Source organism: Zosterops lateralis (genome assembly GCF_965231275.1).
Source record: "Zosterops lateralis genome assembly, chromosome: 10".
Taxonomy (NCBI): Eukaryota; Metazoa; Chordata; class Aves; order Passeriformes; family Zosteropidae; genus Zosterops; species Zosterops lateralis.
This window is the reverse complement of record NC_139770.1, coordinates 11,148,844-11,164,476: the sequence shown is the minus strand read 5'-3', so window position 1 is coordinate 11,164,476 and position 15,633 is coordinate 11,148,844. Positions and strand designations below refer to the sequence as shown.

At 49.5% G+C, this 15,633-nt stretch overlaps 1 protein-coding gene across 1 annotated transcript; it reads left to right on the top strand.

Annotated features, from left to right (window-relative positions):
- The first annotated feature begins 1,500 nt into the window (after window positions 1-1,500).
- On the top strand, window positions 1,501-13,053 carry CLDN1 (claudin 1). The gene is made up of 4 exons (XM_083868760.1): window positions 1,501-1,795; window positions 9,897-10,061; window positions 10,532-10,616; window positions 11,095-13,053. Exons 1-4 carry the CDS (start codon window positions 1,573-1,575, stop codon window positions 11,255-11,257), a joined length of 636 nt encoding a protein of 211 aa, XP_083724886.1. The 5' UTR covers window positions 1,501-1,572; the 3' UTR covers window positions 11,258-13,053.
- Window positions 13,054-15,633: the final 2,580 nt, after the last annotated feature.

The following is a 15,633-nucleotide window of genomic DNA, read 5'->3' as shown; positions in this document are numbered from 1 at the left end:
CTCCAGCAAAATCTCCTAAGTCATCAGAATGCAGCAAAACACGGTGTCAAAACAATGCAACCCCATCCCTACCTCCAGCAGGACCTTTATCAGGAATTATCACCTGTTTATCTCGAAGTCTGGGATTACAGCAGGTCCAGGCTGAAGGACCCCTCTATCCAGCCCGTGGTGAGGGCAGGCAGCACCACCCAGCCCACGCTGTGCCCTGTGAAGGAGACAGCGTTTCCTCACTTTGCCTGTTCTGAGTCCGGATGTGTCAATATTCAAATATTCGGGCAAGAGAAAGGGAAACTACAGTAACTGGACAAACACACACCCGACAGAGAGGACACTCCTTCCTGGTCTCTAATCCTCTGGTTCAATATACCTTAGCAAACCACTGAAGTGAAATTTCTCCCAGTAATGCAGAGGTGTACAGAACACTGTCCCTGTTAAAACGGTAGGTTCAAAAGTTTGGATTTGTACGTGGATGATGAGTGTTTGCACAGCTGCCTCTCTGAAAGCCCTTCAAAATCAGACTACTCATAACTCCCATGACTGCCCTACTGCCTCCTCTGTAGCTGGTTATCCCCGTCCAGGAGCCAGGCAGTGAATCTGCCAGGGGGGAAATGCCCCCTGCCCTGCCTGGCGGCCCTGAGGTGGGCTGGGGAAGGTGGGCACACACAGCAGCGGGACAGGTGGGGCTGGCACAGCCCCTCCCCACTGTGCTGGCTCCGGGTAGAGCCAGAGAGCCGAGTTTACAGCTCCAGCAGGTGAAGGGCAGCAGTCCTCGGGCTGCCAGTCCCGAGGAAGGCGAGTGAGGGTTCACACTCCCAGCACCCCCAGCTCCAGGAGGGGGCAGACCCACGAGCACACCCTGGGCACCCTTTGCCGGAACATCCAGGGGTGCCAGCGCAGCCACTCCCCTCCCACCGTGGGGGACAAAAGGGATCATTCCACGAGGGCTTTGTCTAAAGGGAGGAGCTGTGCGGGGGTCCCCAGGAGCAAACCCTGAGGGGGGGGTCACGAGGGCCGAACCCTGAGGGAGGTTCACCAGGAACAAGCCCTGAGGGGGTCACCAGGAACAAACTCTGAGAGGAGGGGGTCACTAGGAATAAACCCTGAGGGAGGGGGTCACTAGGAATAAACCCTGAGGGGGGGGGTTCACCAGGAACAAGCCCCGAGGGGGGTCAGCAGGGCCGAACCCTGAGGGGGTCACAGGAACAAACCCTGAGGGAGAGGGTCACTAGAAACAAGCCCTGAGGAGGTCAGCAGGGCCGAACCCCGATGGGGGGTCAGCAGGAACAAACCCTGAGGGGGGGGGTTCACCAGGAACAAGCCCTGAGGAGGTCAGCAGGGCCGAGCCCCGATTGGGGGTGGGGGGGGGGGGGTCACTCCCGGGGTGCCGGGGTGTCACTCCCGCGGGCGGGGCGGGGCCGGGGCGCGGCCGGCAGGGGGCGCGCTGGGCGCGGGTTTAAGAGGCGCGCGGGGCGGCGCGCGGGCGGCAGAGCGGCGCGCGGGCCAGTGCGGAGCGCGCGCTCTCGGTCCCCTCGCTGTCGCCACCGTCCCCCCCCCCCACCCCGGCCCGCAGACATGGCCAGCGGAGGGCTGCAGCTCCTGGGCTTCGTCATGGCCTTCCTCGGCTGGATCGGCATCATCATCAGCACCGCCATGCCCCAGTGGAAGATGGCATCCTACGCGGGGGACAACATCGTCACGGCCCAGGCGCTCTACGAGGGGCTGTGGATGTCGTGCGCCATGCAGAGCACGGGGCAGATCCAGTGCAAGGTGTACGACTCGCTGCTCAAGCTGGAGAGTAAGTTGGGGCTGGGAGATGGGGAGGATGTTGCGGTGTCCGTCCCGTCGGGGCCGTCCCTCCTCCCCAGCGCCTCTGGCTTCTCTCGGGGCGGCGGGCACCGGTGCCGTGGGGTCATTTCCCCGCGTCCGTGTCGGTCTCGTCGAAGTTCAGGCTGAAATATTTGGACTGGGTTTGCCAGGTCTATCGCACGTCCAATGTCCCATCTCCGTCGTCGTGTCGTCCCCTCGCCCTCCCCCGAGCGCCGGGCGCCGCTGCCGTCGGGTCTCACGGTCTCTGTCCCGCTGGATTTACTCAGCCTGTCCCTAAAGGGCTGAAGGTGCAGGGCTCGGGCTCCCCCATCTCTCTCATGACTCCTCATCCTGTCGGGGGTCGGATGCGTGTCTCGGGGTTCCTCGCTGGCTCTGCCCGCCGGAGCCGAGGGTCACTGCCCGGTGACTCCTGTGGGGCGCTCTGGGCAGTGCCCGGGCAGGAGCTGGAGCTGCCCCGCATCCCCCTGCCCGTTCTCCCCCTCCCAAAATGTCCCGAAGGGAGGAAGGGTCAGATTCTCTACGTGTGCTCCGGAAAGCGCCGCGTTTGCCAACAAGTGCTTTTGGCTGTGGAGGTCCAGCCGGGGACTGGGCTGCCCTCGCTGGGCTCGGCCGAGCGGGAGCAGAGCTCAGTGGCGTGGCCGGAGTGGACTTTGGGAGCACGGCTCCTGTTTGCCTTTGACTGTTTTGGCCTTTTTGTTCTCTGGGAAAGTCGCTGCTGTTCCCGTGGAGCTTTTAAGCCGAGGGCTGGCAGGTGAGCTGGCCTCCTGCCCATGTAGCGCTGCCTGGAGTTTTTAGGCAGGCCACGATAATACTTGGGTCTCTTTATCTTGTCTTGGGACGAAGCATCTCTCCTGCAGGCAGGAGCTGCATCCCGGCTGGCTGGGGTGTCACTGGGGTATCAGCCCGGCTGGCTGGGGTGTCACTGGGGTATCAGCCCGGCTGGCTGGGGTGTCACTGGGGTATCAGCCCGGCTGGCTGGGGTGTCTGTCACTGGGGTATAAGCCCGGCTGGCTGGGGTGTCATTCGGGTGCTCAAGCCGAGCTGGAGCCTCAGAGAGGGAGAGAGGGCTGTTTCTAGAGCGCTGGGGCAGATAACTTACGCTGACACCCAAAGTGGTTAAAAAAATTTATTACTTTCTCAATACCGCTCATCTCATCTCGAGTCATGAAACACCCTCATCCCTCCCTAATTAATAAAATAATAATTGCCACCTTGGTCACCTTCCCTTTCCCAAAGGATTGAGCAGGCGGTTTCACGTAAACCCCGGTCCGCGGGGAGTGTCCCCGAGTGCGATTGCCGCCAGCCCATCCTGTGTGTCACTCACTGAAGCCGGACCCACCTTGGCGACCAGCCCACATCTGTCCCTCGTGTTCCCCTGGCCCAAACCCCGGTGGGCGCTGCAGCGGGCGGAGGGGCGGGTCGCGCCCATCGGGGGTGCCGCACACACACTTGGCACCCGCGGGGTGCGGGGCTGTGCCGATCGGGGCAGGGCTCCGCGCACAGTCCGGAGGGCTTGGAGTGGTAATTATGTGTCAGCTCAGCTTCAAGCCTCTTATCTCTCGCTGGGGGTGGGGGGCGAAGATGCCAACAGTAGCTGAGGAATCTCCGTCCATCCCCCTGGATGGCTTGCGAAAAGGTAACCTTGCCTCGGGGGCTGTGCGCAGCCCATTGTGCTGTAAATGAGACCCGCATGCCTTGAACAGGCTCCCCAAAACCTGCCCCAGGCCCTCCGGAGCTGGCCCATTCATGGCTGAGCGCCGAAACCTGCTGCTCCCCTCACCTTTGTCCCGCCAACAATACGGGCTCTTCTCTTCCCGGGCTGCAGGGGAGGGAGGTGACAGGGACCGAGACTGAGCTTGTGGTGGTCTTTTCTGTTCTTGCCGAGCTCTGCAGGGCAGTGTGTCTGGGAACTCTCAAATAACAGAGAGATCACAGGGTATGTCATCCTCACAGGGAAAATCAGGAGGGCTGGCAAAAGGGCTCCTCGTTCTTGCGGTCCCTCGGCTTGCTCAGGCTTTTAACCAGTTCATGCTTTTAACCTTTCCCCGCTTTTAACCAGATCATGCCTGAGGACATACACCTTTATCTCCCTTTTCCCTCCTGGTGTCCCTTCAAGGTCTTGCAGCCACATGAGCTTGGGCAGGGACCAGCAGTGCTGGTTTAGGTGGAAGTACAAAAAACAAACCAAACCAAACAAAACAAAACCCCCGAACCGTTTATACCCAATTCAACAGCCACACCCCGGGACAGGTGCAGTGGAGAGCTCCCGCACTGTGTCCTGGTGAAGGTGGCACAGCTGTGTGGGCTGAACTTCTGCCTGGTCACACTTTCCTGCCAGGGCCTCACATGCCCCAGGTGCTGTGAGCCACATGTCAGAGCCTCATGCCCTGATGGGAGAGGCTCAGATTTGTAATTACTTAGTCCCTGTAGAAAGGACTGAACCTTCTTGCACCTGCAGTAACTCGTGTTTGTGGGAACGCTGGAAGGCTCTGCCAGCAAGTTTTGGAATACCTGGTAGCTGTTGCCATTCCTCTGGATGTGTCAACGTTTGGCTGCCAGGCAGAGATGGGGTTGGCACAATCTGATGAGCGCCATTAGCCAACCGAGGGGCCTCCAGCTTCCCGTGTGGGCGCACTGCTGGAGTGCACCCGTGCTGGCACTGGTCCCGCAGCTGTGTTCAGCTGAGGGCTTATGTCACTGCTCCTATTCAGGCAACAGAAAGGCAGCGTTTTGCTGGCTTACGTGAAAAGCAGTGCGTGGCCACACGCAGACATAGAGGCAACAAATGCCACCCCTGCAACAAGGCTTTGTTGCACAGCCTCAGCATTGTTCTTGTGGCCCTCCAGCATGGTCCATGGAGCTTAGCTAGCTTTATACTCCTCAGGGTCTCAGGGGGATGGTCTTAGGAAGGGAGTAGGGCTCGTGGTACCTGTCTCTGAAAGTTTCCAGCCCCGCCTAACCACATTCTCCTGTTCAGAGCAGATGTTGCTCTGGATCCTGTCTAGGCTGTTTTAGCTGAAGATACTCATCGACCTGTTTGGTTTTACTGGGAGAGGTTCTGTGCGTGAGACAAGCTGAGACTCATCTATCACTTCATCACCAAACCTAGTACATCCACAATGAGCTTTTGTGCCCTAGCCCAGAAAATAAACAAGGTTTTGAATGCCCTCTGGGTCAAGCAACATGGCTGAAATGTGAAATCTTCCCTCCTACACCTTTACCATCCTGGCTGAGCCTGTTCCAGGAGCTGGGGATGAGAATGGGTGGGGGAAAGGAGCAGTTCATGCTCAGGTTACTGCTGCTCAGTTCTGGTGGTAGGAGGGTTGGGACGGTGGCCCAGGGAGGGACAAAGAATGAGGGACATGTGTCCCATTCTCCATCTTTAGATCTTGATTAGGCAGGTAGAACCTGCTGGTGGTATCTGTGCTTTCATGTGGGTTAAGGGTTAATTTGCTACCGTGTTTCTCAATCGCTGTTCCTTCCTGATGAAAAATTGTGATTGAGTGATAAAACAGTCTCACTTGTGCTGGCTTTGAGAAGGTAGAGGGTTACTTGGAATGCCACCGAGGCTGTTCCTGTGCAGTGCCCTGGAGTGTCTGCAAGAGGGATGGATGGGAGTCTGTTGCAATACACTGGCTTTATTGCTCTACAAGCAGCTTCTAAGCAGCTTTTAGTAGCTGGTGTTACTATGTGTTACTAAATCTCTTGGTAAGGGAGTTTCCAGGCTCTGTGGGAACACAGGCTGCCCAGGCCTCCTCTGACCAGGAATGTGGAAATGGTTGTCTTACTATGAATCTTTATTTGTCAGTGAGGGTAGGAGGGCATTGAACCTTACTTGCTTTCAGATATGCAGAGTACAAGGCCACTGTTACCTCCTGAACCTCCCTTTTATGCACTGGACATGCAGTATGGAGTTCCCAACCTTCCCATTTTGTAAAAAAAACAGGACTCAGTCCCTGTCCTGCCTCCATACCCTGGTACAGTCTTTTAGACTTGTAGAGAGGTGTTTGAAAGTGTCCAGACTGGAATCTGATGCTGATGGATATGCAGGGTGGGCATTTGCAGGGTCTGGTAGGTGGGTTGAAAGCCTCTAAGCCATTAGCAGCTTTTGGGTGCAGTGAGAACAACTGCAAAATGTGAGAGATGTTTGCTGGCCAGCTCTGAAGCTGTTACTGCTTGTTCAGATCTTCAGTCCTCTATCTACTGCACAAAAGTAACTTTCACATTAGGGCAGGGCAGGGCAGCAGGATCTCAGCTCTTGCTCCTTCCAGGGAATCCAGCTTTCATGAGACCCCAGCGGGAAGGCTTTGAAGGCTGCTGACTTTTCTCAGAGGTGGACAGTGGAACATGTTTCCTGTACTGCTGGGGTGCTTGTAACTTCCCTCATAAGGATTTATGGGAACTGCACAGCAACTGTTTCACCTGTATTCTGTCATCAGTTAGTTGGATGAAGGCCCATGGGAAGGGAAGGAAAAGTCCTTATTTTAAATTAAGGCAGTTGATGAGCATCCCTATCAGAATAATCTGCACACAGAGCCATTACAGCAATTTTGCCTTACAAACAGGCATTACAAAAATCCCATGGCACTTTCCCAACAGCTTTTTTGTAACATAAATGACATAAACAGGTCGAATAAGGAAATGGGATGATAGAGAAAACCCTTGAACATCTGCAGGTGAAGTACTGAAGTATTTCTTATATAAAAAAGCAGTTACCAGCAATTACTTCTGTTTCAGTTAATGATAGTTGTGGGAAGGAAAACTTATATATTATTTAGGCTTCAGATCAACTGAATAAGGTTGTTCATGTCCAAACTACTGACAGTAACTGAATGGTTTGTTAGTATTTTTTGAAAACGTGAGGTTTATTGTGTGAAACAGGTGTGAGTTGCAGCTGCATGTTTGTGGGCTTGGGTGGTATTTTATGCCTTGCAGAATGCACATTTGTTATTAATTGTCATCAGGAGTTTTAAGCCTCTGTTCTTCAGTTCTTACTGCTTTGTTGCTATAGGGTTTTCAGGCCATCTCTCATTGCTAACCAGCATCAAAAGGCTTGGCTTCGGAGTCAATACTGGTTTGTATTGACAAAATACTGTTGCCATCTGACAGTTGTTTGGTGCCAGACCAGTTTGTCTCACCTTGTGTAGGACTGTTTTTTCCCCAAGGGTTCCCAAGACTGCCTGGGCTTTCCTGTTCTTGTTGGTGAGACAGTTGCAGCAGCAAGGAGTGTGGGGGAAATCCTGTTTTCCCTCTAATATAGTAGAAGTTGTAAAGTTAAATTGCTGTGGATTACTTCTCGCTGTCAGCAGCCTGTCCTGTTTAGCAGGTTGAGACAATATTATACTTGTATAATTTTGGATTTTTAAAGCATCTGGAAAGGCCCATGTGAACTATTATTAAAGTAGCTTTCCCAGCCCCTGGATGTGCAGCTTCCATTGACAGCGTGTCTGTTAATGTGTAGTTAATAACTGGTAGCTTGTATGATGATTAACTGTGGCCAGGGCACTGCACACATTGCAGAAGTGGTTGGAGGACAAAAGCACTGCCTCCTAGGCTGTGCTGGGAGCACAGGGCGGGTGGAGGATGGCTGCCTAACACAGTCATGTCACATTACAGCTTCTTGGGACAAAGGAACAGAATGTTCTGCAAAGGCTCCAACCTGTTCTGCTCTCCCACTGCAAGTTTCCTACACGTTTCTGTCCCCTTTTGCCATGGAGCCATGCTTGAGGAGGGGGAGAGGGCACTAGGAATTGTCCCACCAGTGTCTGCTGAGAGTGGGCAGCCCTGGGGAACACTCACAATGCTGTATTTTGTTCAGCTGCTTCTGCAAAGCTGTCATGGCATGCATCTAGTTAATACTTACACATCTTGAGATTTCAGTGCGTTTCATAGTTGGGTTTTTAGAGGTCATAGAAGCTTTTTCCAGCATTTTCCTGTGTTTGTCCCTTGGCACTGTGTGTGAAGGTGAAATGTTTCTTCCCACCCTTATAACTGTTTTTGTAGTTTTTAGAGATAGCATTGCCTATTTTGAGCTTCATGAAAGAACTCTTTCAAAACCCTCTCCTATAAAGTCATTTCTTCGGCAGCAAGACTGAGCCAAACTTGCTATAGTCTTGATAAAACAGGTTTGGTATCTCTGCAGAAAAAATGGTTTCCCATGCCTAGTACAAACTGATATTCAACCATGGGCCTCTCCAGAGCTGCTGTGCACTTAAGGCACAATTTAGCCTTAAATGTATGGCAGCTGAATTTGTTGCCTGGGTGGCAACCTGTCAGCTGAAGTCTTTCTGAACATTGGCATTGCTTTTGTAAGGCAGAAATTACTTTGGGAGTGTAATCTCTGACATTGGAGATAAATCAATTAAAAACGAGTTTGGATACCGCAGTGGTGATTTATGCTAAAGTGACAAATGGCTTTGTTAATGGGTTTCTGTACATCTGTGCAGCAGATGGGTTTTGATTAACACATGGGTGGTGCAGAGGTGTGTCTCCTTCCCCTTTGAAGAGAGATATTAGCCCAGCTGATTGAGGAATTTTTCCCAAGAAAGCCAACACTCATCTTATGAAAGTGTCTTCCTTCCTATTGCTCTGATTATTGTCTTATTGTGTTGTTTCTGACTGGTTTCATAATCTATTTACAGAACAATAAGGTTGTGTGTGAAGGGGCAGATCGAGTTGTGTTTTAGAGCAGAATTAGAGCCTGGTGTTGGTGTGGGTCACAGGAGTTTTCCTGCACGAGCAGTTCTGTGGGACAAAGTGTAGTAAGGAAGCTGCAGAGGATGGATGTGTGGCTTTGCTCTCCTCTGGCCAGTGCCAGTCTGAGCTCCGAGTTTCAGGTTGGGCCACAGAGCCCATTGTTATGGCAGAGACCCAGATGGGTTCACCATGCCCACCCTAACTTTGCTAAGGCTTAAATCCTGCCGTTCGAGCCTAAAATGCTTTGCAGAGCTCTACCAGGATGCAGTCAGGTCTGGAGGGGTGAACTCCAGACCTGAGATTCTGTGTCGGGGGACATTTGTGCCTTGGTTACAGCATGCCCCTTAAAGCTTATTAATTTTATTTACCAGCCTTGTTTGTTCTCAGGGTTTTACAGGGCTGTCTATGAAAATTCATTCTGTTCAAACAAACCTGATTTGCCAGACAATAAAGCTCAGGCTCTTGTTTCACTGCTAGTCAGATGTTTTGTCACCTGAGGGTTTTTTTAGTAATGACTTGATTTACATTACTACTTTTTTTTTTTTGTAAATTCAGTAACTCCCATTCATAGAGTTTGTGTGTCTTCGTGCCTTCAGAGGAGTCCATATAAAAACCAAATCCCAAGGTACATCAAGTCTGTCTGCTGAAAACTCAGCCAAATTCAATGCTTGCCTATGGGGGAGGCATCACCCCCTGCTCCAACTCTTCAAAAGCACAAGAGGCTCTTAAAGCATTTGAGTATCTTTGAGTCAATTAAGCTAAATATTTTAGGTAGAAAAGAAAACATGGTATTTTTCAATTGGCTGAGAAAATCCTATTTCTTTTGTAGTTGTATTTTTGTACCCTATGGGGCTCAAACTGAGAATGTAGCACAAAACAAATCTAAATCAGCGCTGAGTTATTTGTATAAAGGACAAGGTTTGGAAGTGTTGAGCAGTAAATGGCCCTTGCTGTCTGCTGTGGCACTATTCATATGTATGTCACTATTCATATTAAAACGTGTGCTTAAGTACTTTGTCAAGGTAGAGCCTAAATCTGAATACTTCTTTTGATAAACAGATATGTCCTTCCAATTGGGATTCAAATGATCAAGGAACAAAAGATGTCTGAGGGCAATTCCCAGGTCATTTCCTTCAAAAAGCCGCTGCATGCCCTTGATGTTTGCCATGCATTTTATAAGAGGCTGAGAGTCCTCTGATCCTGATGCATGACAGTCTTGAGCCTAAAGCTGAGAAGGAATGGCTTGCTTGGATGTATCCTGTGTATCAGGGAGCAGGAATATTTAGATACAAGATTGCTGAGCCCAGTAATTTGAATTTCGATTTGTATCTTGAGTTTGCTTTGTGTGTAACTCAAATCCTATTGTCTTGCAGGCAGTCTGCAGGCCACGAGGGCTTTGATGGTGGCTTCAATACTCCTGGGGCTCGTTGGAATGTTTGTTGCTGTGACAGGCATGAAATGCATGAAGTGCATGGAAGATGACCAGGTGAAAAAGATGAGGATGGCTGTCTTCGGTGGGGTGATCTTCATCATTTCAGGTTGGTAACATGCAGATGTGTTAAGTGTTAACTGTGCTGTTTCCTAGGTGGCATATATATATCCTGTGCAGGATGTGGGAGGGCTTCTTGTGCTGCTCCAAGTGCATTTTGGTCTGGGAACTTCTTAGAGTTTGGTTCAGGCTAGCTGAGGCACCTTGGCACTGGCATTACAATCTCTACATGGACTTCATGCTTTCCATATCTGATGGCAGAGCTGAGTTTGACCCTCCTCAGTGGAGAAAAGGCTGTAAGCAGAGCAGTCCTGCCTTTGCTGCAGTGTAACTGTGGGAAACCTCAGATCTGTTCTTAACTTCTCTCCCAGCCAGCACTAAATGGAACAGCTCAGAACTTTCAGAGTAGCAGCAGCTCAGCTTTACTCCAGATGCTGATTCTGCTGCATCCTTATTTTTGTAATGATTTTGCTGATTGTTTTTCCTTAAGCCATGACATTATATTTTGTTCATGTGCAGGTCTGGCAGCGCTGGTGGCCACGTCGTGGTATGGCAACAGAGTGGCTCGGGCCTTCTATGACCCTTTCACCCCTGTCAACACCAGGTACTGACTCATTCGGTAAAACACACTATAGCTGAGCATGACAAATACTCCCAGGGCTTAGTTCTGAGTAGCAGTCACTCAAAATAAAGAAAGAAATTTTATGAAGTAGCTGGGTTGGCTTCAGGCTGTGCAGAAAGAGCTGGGATTATTATCCATGTGGCTCTTGGTCTTGGCTTTAAGGTACCATCACTGCCAGAGACCTCACTGGTGGGACTTCTGTGATTTTTACCCCACTACTATGCTAAAGGCCTGGTTTACACAGAGCTTGGCTTGCAGCTGTTGGGGGTGACCCAAAATACTGGAGAAACCCAGCTCTGAGTTTTAGGAGTCAACAAAGCCTGACTGCTCCAAGCTTCTGCCTTGTAGGAATCCACATCCATCCCAGTTTCTGCTTCCTTCTGCTTTGTGTGACTGTATTTCTACAAGTAATACCTCTAAATTTCAGTTATTCTCACTTTCTCCCTTCTTTCTTCTCCAGATTTGAGTTTGGTTCAGCTCTCTTCATTGGCTGGGCAGCTTCATCTCTGGCCATCCTGGGAGGATCCTTCCTCTGCTGCTCCTGTCCACGGAGAGAAACTTCATATCCACCCACCCGAGGCTACCCAAAAAATGCCTCCTCCACAGGGAAGGATTATGTATAATGAAACAAAGAAGAGAAGCCACCAGCACTGGTAGTGAAAGCATTTTGGAGAGGACACTACAATGCCAATGTCCTGAGCAGAGTCCAGGCTCTAGGTTCTGCCTTCCTCTTTTCCCAAAAATGTGTATATTTTTGTAATCCTCTTTGCTACTGGACGTAACTTCTCCTTTCTCTCCCAGCCCATGGAGGAAGGCTAGCCTAGATTCATAGGTATTGCCACTGGAAAAAGATGAAACCTCCAAGCTTGGGTTAATTTTAGTATTTGGGAGCAAAAGGGAAAATGATACTGTTTTTATAGACGGATGTTGGTGCTTTTTTTAGTCGGTTGTTTTTTGTTTTGTTGATTTTTTTTTTTAATAGATGGTAACAATTCAGTCCCACATCCCATTAAGTTAGAGCCCAGTGTGGTGTGTGTAGAAATTAAAGGAACATATATTATATACAAAATTATGAAACCAATAGCTTAAGGGGAAACATAATTTTGGGGAAAAGACTTTACCTGTAGGAATGTTTGAAGAGATGTAAAATGCTCTTGTACTGTCTTATTGACTTCATCTTCAGAGCCCTCCTTTCCATGCAAAAGGTCAGAAACAAATTGCTGTGACTTAAGTGGAAATCCACACTGTCTGTGCACATGCTGTTGGCTAATGGAAGATGCAGTGTAAGGTAGAGACCACAGAAGTTACCAGAGTCCCAAAGCATCTGCAGGTTTCCCTGGTGCCAGAGAAGAGCTCAAAGAAAAGGATTGCCTTCTGTTTTCACTGTGTGCCTCTGGTGGGGCTGTGGCTGTTCCTTAGAGAGCTGCCAGTGATTGTTTCTCCATACTCCCACCTTGGCAGCTGAGCTTGAAGCTTTATCCCCCTGTGTGTTACAGGTGGATACACCTTTTAACACACTACTTTCCTCGAGGTTTTCTGATTTGGGCTTAGTTTCCCAGTCTTTGTTTGCCTGATGCAGCTAGCTGTGTTAAACCAAACTGAATGCACTGCCACTCCCTGATGTTTCCCCAAAGATACCTCACACGCTGCCATTCCATCCTGTCTATTTCTTGTAAACACTTTCAGTGATGATCTGAAGGCAAATTCCAAGAAAACTGACCCAAAGGTTATGGCATTTGCTTGTAATCCAAGCTCAAAAAGAGGAAGAAACAAACATTTTGAAGATAAAGCCATCCTTGCATATTGAGTCATATCTAAAAAAAAAATAATGCTGTTCATCAAAGGGTCCCACCCTTTCCCCTGAAACACCCAATCAGTCACTTGGTGTTGGCTGACACTGGGTGTTAAGTCCTGTGATTCCTAGAGGGATGGTGCCACTTCTCCAAAGCTCAGCCTTATTGTATAGAAGGAAACTGGTGCTTCTGACCAGGCTTTATAATTGTGTATATGTTCAGAGGCATCAGATCTCTTGATTTCCTTCTGCAGACAGGGAGAGCCTCTGGCTGAGCTATGTACCACATTGGTGGTCTGTACAAGCCTTGTACCTCTGTTTTACCTGACTCCTACAGCATAAAGTTACTAAAAGAAACCAACCAGAGCATTTGCTTCAGGCTTGAGTTGATGTTGGCCTGTACTTGGAGCTGGGCCATGTGGCTTCCCCTTCTCCACGGGGAATTGCCTGTGCACAGCAGCTGCCTCAGGAGACCTCTTGTCTTGGGAGGTGGCAGCTCAGGTCACATTGAAGAGCTGCTGAGGTCTGTGCTTTTGTATTTGCATTAACCCTGAGCCAGGGAGCAGATGCTTGTATTGGGAACTTGTACAAAGTGTTTAAACAATTTCAATAAATGGACTTTTTTAAGGAAAATTAGACTATTACTTCATTTCTTGTTTTTGAGCAGAACTTGGAACAGTGCACATTGAAGCGAAGAGGGGGACTTGGGCTTTTGGGAGCCTGCCTGCCAGGATGGAGCTTGTTTGGCTGTGTGTATCTACAGCAGACATAGGTGGGGACAGATCTTCTGCAGTGAGTCAGGCAGTTGTGGCCTCTGGCAGAAACTCACCCAGTAATCTGCTCCGATTGCAGCCCAGGAACCAGAAGGTCTGCTCTGCTCCTCGGCAGGGCAGGCTGCACCCTGGGTGGAGCAGGAAGGGGCAGGGGGAAGGCAGATGGCTCCCTTGCAGGGGAGTGGGAGCTGCTGGAATGGGGAGGGGATGGGGCACAGAGCCAAGGTGTTCCCAGAAGAGGCGCTCTGCCTTCAGAGCAGTGAGAGAGCTACTGATCCATATGGGACTCCTTCTATCTCACTCTAAAGCCCTTGAGGGAGTGTACTGTGCTTCTATTGTGACAGCACAACCTTCTTTGCACGCCAGATAGAGAATGATTCCTGTTGGGGTCTCCTAACCTGCACTGGTACCTCTCTAGGATAACAAGGCTCTATCTCCCTTCTTCTACCTGCCCTGGAAGCCTTTTTCTGTTGATTGGGATTTTGAGTTCAACCCTTTCATATTTTAAGTACTTGTGATGAGAGACAAACTGTATTTAAAACATTTTCTTGAGCTCAGTCAAGGAGCTGCCTCCTCTAGTCCCTCACTCTCCAAGGGCTGTTTGCTTTTGTAATTACAAACAATAAGAACAAAGCTAATTAGGCCATGTAAAGCTGGCAGAGCAAAACAGCCAGGCATGTGGCTGGCTGAGTGAGCTTGCAGTGCCTGGAGCAGGCTGGTTGCCTGGCATAGTTTGGGGTCTATGGTCATTCTTATTCCAACCTGTCAATTAGTCAAGGATTTCCATTGAGATTAATTTTTTCCCATGTTTTCATGCTCACTCCTTCTCCAAGAACTTTTGCAACCTCTACTCTGAGGTTTCCTGTAAAATGGTCAGTAAGACATCTCAGCAGCTGGCAAAAACAGACCACTGCAGGAGATGCAGATCTGTGTGGGAGACTGGCACAGAAGCAGGAGCCAGAGGCTACCTTGTTTGTTTGTTTGCTATATTTTTAACTGGACAAAGTTCAAAGCCAAACTTTCATTTCCTGTCCTTTTATGCCATGATCATGCGATTCTACTCAGCCACATTTTCTTCAACCCTTTGGCCATCTCTGCTTAGGTTGCATAGAAACAACTTGCATGGGTTGAAAGTTGGGGGAGTTTCTCACTGGATTTCAGTCTTTGCACGTGACTGACATTCCTGCTGCTAAAGCCATCTTGCAATGAAATGATGGCATTTGTCTCTGGAGACAATGGGAACTTTGACTGCTTCTTGGCATCCTCTTCCATATGTTATTTATTATGCACATGGTGCCAGAGCTCTGTATACTATGCAGGGAACTTCACTGTCAGTGGGAATTACTTGCTCATTTATATTGCTTAGATATTTTGAAGGAGTAAGAGACCTCAAGATGCTTTTGGAATAGCATCAGCCTGTTGGATTTCTTGGCTTCTCCAACTCAATAATTTTAAGAAATCATCCATGCCCAATGCCTTTTTCAGATTCAGCCTCTGATTTACACATGAGCTTCTTGTAATAAATTTAGCTTTGTTTTCTGTATTGTTCTGAACACATAGCTAAAGAGTATTAAAGCATTGAAAACTGACAATTAGGATCACAGAAACAGCCAAGAGACCTAGTGAGAGCTGTTGACAGCTGTTTGTGAAACACAAGCTCAGAATCTTTTTAATATAAGGCAGAAGCAAAAATAATGGCATTACTGAGGGAAAGAAGTTAATGAAGAACTTCTTAAGAGGAAAGCCCTGAAATGTCAGTAACCCAATGTTGCTCAAAAGCAGCAGATTTGCAAACCTAAATGAGTAACCAGGCTGAAAGAGCTCAAGCCTTTGTCCTGAGCATGGAGACATTTGGAGTAACTTTGGAGCAGCCAGTGAAGTGACAGTGATGTAAAATTGTCTCTGTGTTTTCACAAAGGACAGCTAAAAGCTTCCAATGGTAGCAGCATCTTCCAGGGTCTTGCACCTAAACCTACCTGAAAAGTTATTTTGTGGTCAGCTCTTTGCAGACTGTCAGTGCTGCAGTCAGATCACAGAACAGCCCGAGTTGGAAGAGACCTTTAAATGTCACCTTGTCCATGGCCCCGCAGTGGGTGAGGTCATCTTCAATAAATCTTGCAATGTCAGACCTCATAAGTGGCCAAAGCCCTGGCAGCCAGTGTGTATCCCATGAGGATTACTCGCCCACAATGTTGTTTGCCCACCACCTCACCACCCAGCAGCTGGCAGAGGAGATGGCTGTGGTGTCACACGGAGCAGAGCAGCCACAGGCTCACAACAACCACGTGTTTCAGCAGGGGCTTTGCATCCAGCTGATCTGAGCTTTCCGAACTGGTCTTTGGATTGCAACACAGACAGTATTGCAAGGGTGTCCTCCCTGTCCCCCTTCATTAGACTCCTCATTCCTCCACTCCCACTGTTTCTTCAATTTGCC